We start from the raw sequence: 13,687 nt of genomic DNA on the forward strand, positions 1-13,687 counted from the left end.
AACATTCCCAGAAATCATTGCAATGGATGCAAAGGGTAGCCATCAAAGCTTTGGCCCGACCATCAAGACAGTGGTGGCTCAGCGGTTAGAGCGCCGGGATATCGATAACAGGGTTGTGGGTTCGATTCCCGGGCTCGGCAAGCTGCCACTGTTGGGCCCTTGAGCAAGGCCCTTTACCCTCTCTGCTCCCCGGGCGCTGGAGTCGGCTGCCCACCGCTCTGGGTGTGTGTGTGTGTACTCACTGCCCCTAACACGTGTGTGTGTGAGTGTGTGTTCACTACCAAATGACAAATACGGGCACCTTTACCTTTAAGAGATCCCAAGTTCGAACTCTTAGATTAGACAGCTACCCATTGCCACCCCCTCCCTAAAATTGGATATCACAATATTTACATATTATTTACATTTTTTCCCCCGATATACAATATTAATCACAATTTTTCATCATCTAGACAAAATGCACCAACAGCTATTTAACTGCTGTTAAAGTTTTCTCACATTCTGAGCACTGATTTTTCGTTTTACTCAAACTACACTTATGAAATTCATCACAATACAATCATCATATCGCCCAGCTCTACCCTCACCTCATTGTTGAGGTTTACAGTGGGTGTCTGAAATCAACCTAGGAGTGAAACGTCTCAGTCTGCTGAGATTACTGTTAGTGTTAGGAGCGCTGTAGCCTGGCTACACTTGTTCTTTTGCTCCCCCTTCAATAACACTTCAATAACAACTCCCTGTCTCCGTCTACAGAACAAGCGGAACCCATGTAACAACCTCTGGCAAAGAAGGAGCGTCTGGTGTTTGGGCCTTTGAATGTGACCCCCCGGCCCACTTCCAGCAAAGGGTTTCTTCGCGGAGCACGTAGTGAGGAAATCAGAAAAACGGCAACAAAGACAGGCCTGAAAATAATAACATTCAGAGCACTTCAACAATGGAGTCTGCCGGTCTACCAGTGTTACACAACCAGGGCCCATAACGGGGCCAGAGGACATAATAAAACACACGCTAGTCCTTACTCTGAACACAGACCAAGACAAATGGGCTTCATTCTCAAGGCTGTACACCAGCAGCCCTAAACAGCCTCCCTTTCACTCGGCAGCTTGTCTGGCTCCCCATTTCTCAGCCTCTCCTTCATCTTCTTGTACTCATCCCACACAATCTGGACAAAATACCATATTGCGATGATTCTGCTACCCAGTCTGAGTGCGATTTATTAAAAACACTACTCGGACCCAAATGATTCATGTTCGTCAGTCATGTGACTTCACTTATTCATCCAAACAGCCACAGAAACTCACCACTCCCTGTAAGAGAGATGTGCGAGTGTGAGGAGTCTTCTTCAACTGCTCAAGCGCATTCCTGAGTGGCTCAGTGGGCCACGAATCCCCAGCCATGCCGCCTTGCCATCGGCAACCGGTGTCAGAGAGAGCACAATTAGCCGTGGGTAGATGGCGCTCTCCACCCCTCATCACCCCACCACTCATTATGAAGCAAATGCACTATATGAACAAAAGTATTGGGACACCTATTCATACATTGTTTCCTCTCTAAAATAAAAAATATTGACTTATTGATCGTTGCTGTAGAGGAGCCTCAGGCCCCAGTCTAGCCTATATCTCACTGGCTTGTTTGGTGCACTGTGTAGAGGATAGCTGAGGATCACGTCTATTAATGACGCCCGGAGGACGCCACATGGCTTTTCTAAGGATCGGAAGTGGACAGGAACCTTAGAACCTTAAAAAGTCACTGGATGAATCTGGATATCCAGAAAATGCAGTGCAGGTCCATCTCGAGTTAGAGGGCTAATTTGCATATCACAACCCGTGCTCGGCATGCATCGCTTATGTTCAATAAAACACAGACAGACAGAGAGAGAGAGTTGAGTTGATGGAGTCCTTTAAAAGTACTTAGGCAAGCCTTTAGCTGGCTAACTGCACACAACCTCGAGAGCAACTAACCTACAGGGCTCCTGTGAGCCGCTGCAGTGCCATAAACCAGGCAAACCTGGCAACCCAGGCAAACCAGGCATCAGATAATTAGAGCAGATATTAGGTATCATTATGAAGCAAATGCACTATATGAACAAAAGTATTGGGACACCTACTCATGCACGGTTTCCTCTCTAAAATAATAACAACAAGAATATTGACTTATTGATCGTTGCTGTAGAAGAACATGCAACAGATGGGCCTCAGGCCCCAGTCTAGCCTATATCTCACTGGCTTGTTTGGTGCACTGTGTAGAGGATAGCTGAGGATCACGTCTATTAATGACGCCCGGAGGACGCCACATGGCTTTTCTAAGGATCGGAAGTGGACAGGAACCTTAGAACCTTAAAAAGTCACTGGATGAATCTGGATATCCAGAAAATGCAGTGCAGGTCCATCTCGAGTTAGAGGGCTAATTTGCATATCACAACCCGTGCTCGGCATGCATCGCTTATGTTCAATAAAACACAGACAGACAGAGAGAGAGAGTTGAGTTGATGGAGTCCTTTAAAAGTACTTAGGCAAGCCTTTAGCTGGCTAACTGCACACAACCTCGAGAGCAACTAACCTACAGGGCTCCTGTGAGCCGCTGCAGTGCCATAAACCAGGCAAACCTGGCAACCCAGGCAAACCAGGCATCAGATAATTAGAGCAGATATTAGGTATCATTATGAAGCAAATGCACTATATGAACAAAAGTATTGGGACACCTACTCATGCACGGTTTCCTCTCTAAAATAATAACAACAAGAATATTGACTTATTGATCGTTGCTGTAGAAGAACATGCAACAGATGGGCCTCAGGCCCCAGTCTAGCCTATATCTCACTGGCTTGTTTGGTGCACTGTGTAGAGGATAGCTGAGGATCACGTCTATTAATGACGCCCGGAGGACGCCACATGGCTTTTCTAAGGATCGGAAGTGGACCGGATGAATCACTGGTCACTGGATGAATCTGGATATCCAGAAAATGCAGTGCAGGTCCATCTCGAGTTAGAGGGCTAATTTGCATATCACAATATGTTCAATAAAACACAGACAGACAGAGAGAGAGAGCTGGGTTGATGGAGTCCTTTAAAAGTACTCAGGCTCACTTGGAGTGGCTGTGGAAGATTTACGGACTGACTGGTGCTCAGACTCTTCTGCACACTCATGAATAAAACACAGCTCTGCCTTTGGACTGAAGGGGTGGGTTAAGCCCTACACACACCTGGAACATTGCTTTCATGCCTGGGGAGAGTACCGTAATCATCACCACCATCATCATCATCATGGACCTCATCTTGGCTTAATGTTGTAGATATGATGAAGCAGCACCAGCACAAGGACATTCCAGAACATTCCACGGACACCCTCGACAGGGGAGCCATTTATATTCATGAGGCAGAATCTCCGTCTTACACATGCATGAACACACACACACACACACACATATATACAGACACACACTCAAATAAGAAAGCAGGACATAGGACATATTCTGAGTCTCTGCACTTGTCCCCTTGTGTAAAGCTGAACAAGCTGAATAATTGAAAAGCCCACGTTTCCTCTCTCCTAAGCCAGTGTAGATCCTCCTAACATGAGAGACAGTGCCTACAGGGAGCAAGAGTGCTCATATGAAGCCATATGATGGCGTCCTGTGGGGTGAGGTGGGGCCAGTTCACAGGTTTCCCTTCTTTGGAGCTCTACTGGTAGACCTGCCTGATGTTTTGGAGATGTTCTGACCCAGGTATCTAGAACATCACAGGTTGGTTCTCGTCAGAGTGTCCATCACCTTCAAGAGCTGCCCAATATCTCCACCCTTTTGACAGGGGCCGCTGGAACCTCAGTGTTAGTCGCTTCACCTGGCAGTGGTTTTAATGTTATGGCTAATTGGAGTATATTCAACAATACAGCCTATTGCGGTTGTAGTTTAGTTTAGCTCCGCCCAGTTCCGTGAAAATGATACGGTGTGTTTTAGCACAGGCCGCTTTTTGAAAGAGGAAACAGCCAATCGGAACAAAGGTCTTTTACCTCACACCACTATATTGACAAAAGTATTGGGACACCAGCTTGTTCATTGTTTCCTCTGAAACCAAGGATGTTTAAAAGTGTGTATAATGCTTTTTTTTCTTGGAGGAACAGTCTCTGCTGTCCAGGGAAGATTTTAGTGAAGCTTTGCTGTGAGGATTTGTTTGCATTCAGCGTCGAGAGTGTTTAGAGTCAGGTCAGGATTGGGGTTGCAAAAGGGGTGGAAATTTTCCAGTAAATTACCGGTGTCTTTCCATGGGAACTTTGGAAATTTTCCATAGACTTTTTTGGAATTTACTGTTAATTATGCGCATTATTAATCAATTTTAAATAAATATTCCCATTTTATTCCCATTAATTTCCATGGTAAATTTTCCAACTTCGAAAATTTCCAAAATATTGCAACCCTATGGATGTTGGATAGTTGTTCACCACCTCACCTTATCCTCAACTCGTTCCAACACAAGCATTGGATGGAACACCATCCATCATTCCAGAGAACACTACTCCACAGCTCAACACTGGGGGGGCTTTATACCCCTCTAGGCAGCATGGTGCCCATAGGTTCATGATTCGTGGCTCTACCATGTCCTATTCTATTGGCAGTACTTCTCCTCTACAGGGTCTATTCAAGTTGTGTGTGCGCATTTGCACATCTGTGTCAGCAATGGGTTCAACTTAAAGCGGCTGAATGCCGAATTCATCAGAAGGAGTGTCCACAAACATTTGGACACGCTACTACTAACACTTTGCTCTTTGCCAGTCGTTTGCTGCGTCGGCCCCTCCATCCGCTTGGTTGACCTCTCCCCACCACTCCGATCCTTCCTTATCTCCACTCAGACTCGGCACAGTCCCCCAGGGATCGGTCTGCTGAAGGATGTCCCTTTTACTGCCGTCCACGATCACTCCGAGCACTCAGGCATGTAAAAGACAGCCGAGTCACGGGCAGGTCACTGTAATATATGAGCGGCTTCATGGAAGACGTGTTCAGTGAGCGTGGAAGAATTCCTCATTCACAGCTTAGCAGTAAAAGTTATGTGAATGGAAGTGAGCGGCTAGACTGGCTTCTCCAACTCGCCGTGAACGTCTCTGCCATAGCAGCGCTTTCCCATAAAAGCGTACCCGGGCCCAGGGAACTCCACAGCTGTTTAGCTCTGATGGCATTTGTTCCTACCTGCTGAGCATCAGAACGGTACCATCTCTGGTTTGTAGGCCAGAACACATTTGACCATCTGTCCAAATGTTTATGGACACCCTTTCTAATGTCTACTTTAAGTTGCAGACACATATACAGCTCGTCTAGTCCCTGTAGAAAAGCACTGCCCTCTGGAGCGGATAAACATGATGAACCTACTGACGCCATACTGCCTCCTAATGCCAAGCGTGGGCTCATAGAGGGGTATAATAAAGCCCCCCAGCATTGAGGAGCTGTGGAGCAGTGGAGGAACTGTGTTCTCTGGAATGATGGATGGTGGTGAAGCTCCCTCCAGTACTTTTGGGATGAGTTGGGGAGTTCCGACCTCACTAACTTCAGCTTTTGGATCTGAATGCAATCAAATCCTCACAGCAGTGCTACTCCAAAATCTAGTAGAAAGCCACCTTCCTCCCTGGACAGTAGAGAAAGCTACTCCAGCAAAAGCAGGAGAAGCTCTTTTAATACCCTTGATTTCAGAAGAAACAATGAATGAGCAGGTGTCCCAATACTTTTGGCCAAATAGTGTAACTGATTGCGTGGTTCTCCCGCTGGTAAAAATAAAGGGTCAGATATTATGGTCTGTTTTCAGGTTGCACTGTAAAATGTAAAGCTCCACACTGCAGAACCTCAAGTCCTCCTCCTCCACCTTCTGAGAACATCCGCACCCCTGCTGCAGACGGCTGAGCTATAATGTCCGTTAATTGCGTCCCGAGGAAAGCAGATGGCGCTCTGAACCCGGTGGTTACAACGAAGGTAAACGTAAACGTGCAAGTACTTGTCACTGTGGTAGTGAACACACACACACACACACACACACACACACACACACACACACACACACACACACACACACACACACACAGAGCAGTGGGCAGCCAACTCCAGTGCCCAGGGGAGCACAGAGCCCAGACCCGGGTATCAAACCCACAACCCTGTCATCAATAGCCCCTGCCACAAAGACTGATTAAAATAGCCAGTACCCGATCCACTAAAATATGCCTGGATCGGCCCGATCAGCACATCCCTAATAGCCTGAAATATCACAGAACAGCTTGTAGCGCACTGTTATGCAAAAGCGAAGTAAAGGCCACAATTCGTCGCCGCCCTGAAAAAACCTTGCATCTCCATTTGAACTGACTTCATTACAATTTAGCAGCTGTTCTGTAGATACAGCAGTATATCAGCTACAGTAGGTGTTTGGGGTAAATGTGGTTCACTCATCAGCTCATATTCTTGTATTTAATAAATATCACAGCCCATATTGATTAGAAACTGTAGGATTACAGTGTCAGATATGCATAAAATTGCCCGTTATTACTGATATCCATCCGGCTAAAGAAAACACCACACACGCTCAGTGTCACACTAAAACCTTGTACCTCCATTTTTGCCGTTTTTCACTTTTCCCCATAACATCAACAATTTGGCAGCTGTTCTTACCTTGTATCCAGATTTCGTGATGAACGGACCAATAGAAATGCTCCAAAATGACTTCCTTTAAAAGTTAAGAAGGATTCCTTCTTCCTCCTGTTTTGGAGATGCAAGGTTTTTTCTTGTGTTCAGCCACTACAAGAATGAGTAGCTACCTATAGTTTATACTAGAATTACAGCCTCTTTCATTTAATTACATGCTTAACTCAATACAACACCTCCAGTACTGTAGAAATCATGCTGTGGGCTAGGGCGTTGTCCCTGTAGGGCAGTAGCTACAGTGCTTGTTTGAGCAGTATGAGCATACCTGTCTACCTGTATTACCATATTAAGGGAGGTCAAAAATGTAAAAGTAAATTAATAAAAAGCCACGTTTTAAGCAGCACCTGCTTTATACCAAAGTGTTCAGAGGTTTTAGGCACCAAATCCCATTATTATAACCCCCGTCTCTCAGCAGTGAGAGAGTTTTTACTGTAGAAGCTCCAGATCTCACTAGAACAGATGCAGGGGAACATAAATCCAACTGTCTCAATTCTAGAGAAGTCAGGTGTGTAACCACTCAGGCTCATCCTAGGTTAGGTTTTGAATAGAACTAGATCCTGCTAGTACTCTTGTCTTTGGGTTAAGATAGAAGCTTGAGATCAGCTCAGATTCAGACCCCTGACTCTGGCCTACAAAGCCAAGACTGGACCAGCCAGCCCCTCCGTACTTGATGGCGATGGTCCAAAGCCTGATCTGCACCAAGAGCCCTTCCAGCTTCAAGTACTGCTCGGCTCGACCCGTCATCCTTTAAGATCCACGGAAGACGAGCGTCCAGACTTTTTACTGTCCTGCACCAAAGTGGTGGAATGAGCTTCCCCTGGGTGTCCGAACAGCAGAGTCCAACGCTCGCTGTCCTCAAACCCAGACTGAAGACCCTCCTCTTCTGAGAGGACTTGGGCGAAGTGTGGTGTTGGGTATTATGGTCTCCATATTGACCTGTGCTTAGGGGGATCTTTGAATTTTTAGTCTATTTAAACTAGCTGAGGTTTTCCTTCTGTAAACAGTGAAGCACTTTTGCAGTAAATGTAAACAAATCCAGTAAATAGGAGAAACAAGAGCTTCTCATTCTGAAGAAAGAAAGTAGTGAGATCTTGTCGGTGAGCTAGTCTGAAGAACAGAGCTTGGTTCCTCCAGGGTTCTCCTGGACGCCCCCCTCCAGTCCAGCCAGCACAGCGTGGAGGATGTGTTCAACTCCATCAGCAGCAGCAGCAGCAGCAGCAGCAGCAGCTCACCTGATTTACCATCATTAAGCCCTGATTTACCACCAAACCAGGTGTTGATCTGAGGAGAACTCTAAATAACACTAGACTCTGATTCCGGTGCTGGTTTGGTACAGAGTATTTAACTGAGTTTCAAAACTTTTATTGTCACAAACAAACGACATTAGAATAATAAAAAAAAAAAGAAAGAAAAAAAAAAAAGAAGAAGTGTGTTGAGCAAGCTGTGTGTATGTGTGTGTGACTCAGGGTACATTGATTCACTGACCTTCACACATACGGCGTGTGAGAGGTACACAGATAACGCCACAACTTGTCACCATACCCATTACTCACAGGGTGAGAAAGAGGGGAGGAGAGAGAACCCCACGCCAGATCACGACACATGACAACAAAGTCTAAATAAAAATGGTCACTCACAGTAGCGGCACCTCCACGATGAGATGCACCAGGTTACAGATCAGCTCCTCCAGAAGATCGCCACTGTTCGATTCTGAGAACACACACAGGTACACAGGTGAGCGCACAGGTGAGAGAGCAAGTAGGAATGAGGCTGAATTTCTTATTACTTAATATAGTCATGTAAAAGCTTATGAGATGCATGGGATGGGAAATCCTTAGTCAACTAACTGGATGGCTGGCTGGCTGGCTGGCTGGCTGCATTTAGCTACAAAGCTAACAGGTATCCATGGCGCTGAGAGGAGCTGTAATCTTAGCCGAGCATCGCTACTACAGAGACCACCAGCATCGCTACTGCGGCAACCATCGGCCAGCATCACCACTGTGGCGACCACCGTCCTTGTCGAGCAACGCTACTGTGGCGACCACCAGCCTCACCCAGCATCGCTACTGTGCCAGCTTTGGCCTCGTCCAGCATCGCTATAGTAACGACCACTTGCCTCCTGAGCATCGGAATTGCAGAGTTAGCATCGCTACTGCAGCGACCACCAGCCCTGTCAGCATCGCTACTGTATCGGCTGTGGCTTAGCCCAGCATCTCCACAGTGGCGATCACCGGCCTCGCCGAGTATCGCTACTGCGCTAGCTTTGGCCTCGCCCAGCATGGCTACAGTGGCATTAGTACTAGTCCTGGTCCTGGGCTCTTCCCATCTAAAGACTGGGAAGTGGTCTACATCTTAAGGCTTGAGTGCTTTACCAGGAAAAGCTACAGGAAACAGAACAGAGGTGATTTTATACCACAGAATGTTTTTTACAATAAACAGCAGATATTTTGGACCCAAACTGCCCATTGTGGGAACGTCACTGACCATTAAAAATGAACCAATTAATCCTACAATATTACTACACTCATCTCAAACTGAGACATATTAGATATTTAGACCACATTTAAGAGGGTTTCACTTCCCAAGATACTCTATATGTGCAAAAGTTTGTAGACACCTGTTCCTTAAAATCAAAGGCTAATAATAAGGAGTACAGCCTCTACTCTACTGCAAAGGCCCTTATCTAGATTTCGAAACATTGCTGTAAGGAAATGATGGCATAAATTGCAGCATGGTGAGTATGATGAGTGGCTGAATTCACTCATTAAAAGGAAAGTCTGGACACTTTTAAAGGTCATATCAAGTTTTCAGTGTTTTTACATTTACCGTATTTAGCTGACGCTCTTATCCAGAGTGAGTCACAGGGTTACTCGTATTACAGTGGTGGGCCAATGTAGTGTTAGGAGTCTTGCCCAAGGACTCTTATTGGTGTAGCGCTGCGTAGTGACCCAGACCAGGAATCGAACCCCGGTCTCCCACCTGGTGTGGTGGCTCACTGGCAGGTAGGGCTGGGCGATATGGTAAAAATACTATATCACGATATGTAAAGACTTTTTTGCGATACATCAGGAGCAACAGATTCTTATAAACTAATGTTCAGATCCTCTCCTGTACTGAATACAGTGATTTCTACTCAACATCTGCTGCTCTTCATCTAATTAATCCAGTCTGATTACACTGTTAGTAATGAAACCTGCAGCTGATCAGTGTTCATTAAGCACTAACAGTCTCCTCCATATGATTAGAGAAGCTTATTGCTATCACCATAACAAAATTTATCACGATTCGATAAAATATTGTCCTATTGCCCAGCTCTACTGTTTCAAGTTTCAGGTTTCAGGTTTATTTGTCATTTGCACAACATGTCAGGACATTTATGCATTGAAATGCTTGTGGTGAGGCTCAGGTTGATGCTCTACAGGAGGACAAAACTATATACATACTAAACATATTAAAATAAGGTGATATAAAATTATATTAAATACATACAAAATACACACAAAATACAGAATATACGAAGACAGGAGGGATCTGTAGAAATTCTCTGATATGTACATTTATGAGACAGGTATAGTCTGAGAGAGAGTGGAGCTAAATATACATATGTATGTTTGTCTATTCCTGTTGTATAAAGTGACTTACTGGTAGATAGTGGTGTGTTGCTAGCGAACACCTGAGGAGAAGCTTACAGAAGCACAACTATACCACAACTAATACACTGGAATAGACAAGAACCTCTCAGAAGATCCTCGTACACTTCGTCCAGTTAGATTTCACAGAGTAAAACACTCATTTAGTCAATTTAGTAAATGTATTGTTTGGTAGCTGGCAAGGCAAGACGAGGTGACGAGGATTGGTAACCATGAGGCGCTCTGTAGCTTTAAGAGGGTTCTTGTTCTTTAATCTGAGGGGGTATTTATTTATTCATTCACATCCTGGAGGAGCAGAGCACAGGTCCTACCCAGTAAACACCAATATTTACACTTTTCTTGCTTCATATCCTCCAATGTGAGAATTGTTCATTAGGAATTGCTAGAGAACTTTGATAAACCATCCTGTTACATCCTGTTTCTGCTGTTTTTCATTTGATTAAATTTGACAATTACCAAACCATTTTCCATTTCCACAATCCATTTCCAGCTGGAACTATTTACAATAAACAGGAATTGGAAAGAAATTATAAAATAAATGAATAAATATCATTTAATAAATTCTTTTATCAAATTGACTAAGGTAAACGAGCAATAAAATAAAATGTAAAAAAAATACACAAAAAAAACAATTTAAATGAAAACCAAGGTAATAGAAAATTAAAAAGAGCCTAAATGAAATAAATAAATAAATATAAAAGTAATTATTATAAGAGAAATAAAAAATTATTATAAGAGAAATAAAATAAATAAAACAGAAATAAAATTAATTTAATTATTTTTTAAATTACTATATCTGTCAAAGCAGAACTAATGAATAATAAAAGACTACGCAAGCCTGTTTAAATCATAAATTTACTGTATAATAGATGAATCAATGTTATGAGCAATATTTAGCTGCTTAAAATCTTCTGTCTCAGCGATCAGTCGGGGCCTGAATACCAGGTGTACGTCCCCAAACATCTGAAGCTGTGATCCCCAAACAATATAGAATACTCCTGGAGATCTTCTTCCAACCCTACCTGATTCGTCCGACTACAGCTTTCAGGAAGCCTTGATTGGCTGAATGAGGCGTGTTAGGATTTGGCTTGGAGCCGAAACCCGTAGGAAGGCAGATCTCCAGAAGGATGGCTGGAGACCACTGGTATAAGATATCCACCATTTGTGAGTGCTATAATGGGTCTGGTGTACCCAATGCGTTTGTGGACTAACCATAGGTGCCTGGCGCCCTCGGCTGGTAGGAGAACTGTAAGTGCATCTCCTCCTCGCTCATCTCCCTGATGAAGACTTTCAGAAGACATCGCACCAGGAACAGGGCATTATGGGCCTGCCAGATAAACAGCTGACTGTAAACAAGTGGAAGAGAGAGAGAGAAGGAGATGGTAAGTGATTCATTAAAGGCAACAGACACCATCCATTTATTTGCCTCACCACACAGTGCTCCACACAGAAGCATTAGATGATAGAATAGAAGCTAAGGAGTAAAAACTTCCCACAGCAATTTCCATCTTCCTGTATCAGCACCTTCTCAGGCCAGAGCCTCATCCCCATAGCTGGAGCTCCCTCAGCAGTAAATCAGCAGCCCGCAGCAGCATGTGAACGGGGGAAGCAGCGGTACACACGCTCCGTGACTACCTCGAGAGGTTGTGAATTACCATCTTACAAAAACCAGCACACAAACGGCAGCCTTCCATTAGCTCAGATGCACTACCGCAGATAGACCATAGAGAGCAGAAGCGCCACGCCTACGTTTTCTCATGGGAAAGCCTAACCGTTGGCCAGGGCTTTACCAGGACCACAGAGAAACCACGAGAGCATAGTGGAGACAGCACGAATCAACAAACCCTTCCTCAATGATGGGAATGCTGAGAGCACTCTCTTCACCATATGCTTCTTCTCTGTGAAGCTTCTTCAACTTTCTTAGAAGGTTCTTCAAAGGCGCTCGTATTTGAGCACTGCTACATGTTTCTGACAGACGGAGGACACTACTGATAGTTGTGGTCTGGATTTTCTAGACTCAGTACCACAGGTTTAGTGCATTAGGGCATTAACCTGGATTAAATCTGGCAAAACTGAATAAAACTGCAATGGTGATTCAACAAACAAATATTTTAAGAGTCAAATAATTTATTCATTATTTAAATGAACCATCGATTGTTCATTATGAATCGCTTAATTTCTAAACAACTCTTATTCAGCTATTCGCTTTTAAATGTAGCTATAAGTTGTTTTAGCATTTGCTAACTAACAATAAAGACAATAAAGATGAACACCATTATCAAAAATCGCTGTTTTAATAAACCTTCCTGCTAATATGAAGGATGAAATAAATGTCAAGATCTTTTAACTGTAAAAAATAATAAAGAAATAAAAAGAAAATATGACAAAAGTAAATATAATCTCAATTAATCGTGATTTAATAATCTTAATGTTTCTGAGATTCAGCAAAAAAGAAAAAAGGGAGGCAAATGAGGGACAATTTTAGTGTGCTACTGCTATGTTTGTATTAGTGACTTTTATTTTGACACATTGTTAATTTATCTTTGGGACATATTTTGACAGTCCGTTTCTTGATTTTTATTACTGACTTATTTTGACACATTGTTTGTTTGTCTTAGTGATGATACTTTTTTGGTTTGTATTAGTGACTTTTATTTTGCCATGTCGTCTTTGTTCATTTTAGTGACATATTTAAATAGTCCGTTTCTTGGACACATTGTTTGTCTTAATGACCTATTTATTCTGGTTCTTGGGTTGTATTAGTGACTTTTATTTTGACACATTGTTTGTTTGTTTGTCGTTGACATATTTTAATAGCACGTTTCTTGGTTTGTATTAGTGATTTATTCTGCCACGTCTTCTTTGTTCATCTTAGTGACATATTTTAATAGTCCATTTCTTGTTTTTTTATTAGTGACTTTTATTTTGACACATTGTTTGTCTTAGTGACATATTTAAATAGTCCGTTTCTTGTTTTTTTATTAGTGACTTTTATTTTGACACATTGTTTGTTCATTTGTCTTAGTGACACATTTAAATAGTAGGTATCTTGGTTTTTATTAGTGACTTTTATTTTGCCATGTCTTCTTTGTTCATCTTAGTGACATATTTAAATATTCCGTTTCTTGGTTTTTAATGTGTGACTTATTTTGACACATTGTTAATTTGTCTTAATGACCTATGTATTCTGGTTCTTGGGTTGTCTTAGTGACTTTTATTTTGACACATTGTTTATTAATTTGCCTTTGACATATTTTAATAGCACATTTCTTGGTTTGTATTAGTGATTTATTCTGCCATGTCTTCTTTGTTCATCTTAGGGACATATTTTGACAGTCCATTTCTTGATTTTTATTACTGACTTTTA

General features: G+C 43.0%; 1 protein-coding gene across 1 annotated transcript in view; it reads right to left on the reverse strand.

Annotated features, from left to right (window-relative positions):
• Positions 1 to 13,687, reverse strand: part of dym (dymeclin) — a 75,488-nt gene that overhangs the window by 52,474 nt on the left and 9,327 nt on the right. The window contains exons 5-6 of the mRNA XM_072662479.1: positions 11,533 to 11,666; positions 8,308 to 8,380 (exon numbers count right to left, since the gene is read on the reverse strand). Of these exons, the coding sequence (XP_072518580.1) occupies positions 8,308 to 8,380; positions 11,533 to 11,666 (207 nt within the window). The remainder of the gene's footprint in view (positions 1 to 8,307; positions 8,381 to 11,532; positions 11,667 to 13,687) is intronic.

Source organism: Salminus brasiliensis, chromosome 18, assembly GCF_030463535.1.
Source record: "Salminus brasiliensis chromosome 18, fSalBra1.hap2, whole genome shotgun sequence".
Classification (NCBI taxonomy): domain Eukaryota; kingdom Metazoa; phylum Chordata; class Actinopteri; order Characiformes; family Bryconidae; genus Salminus; species Salminus brasiliensis.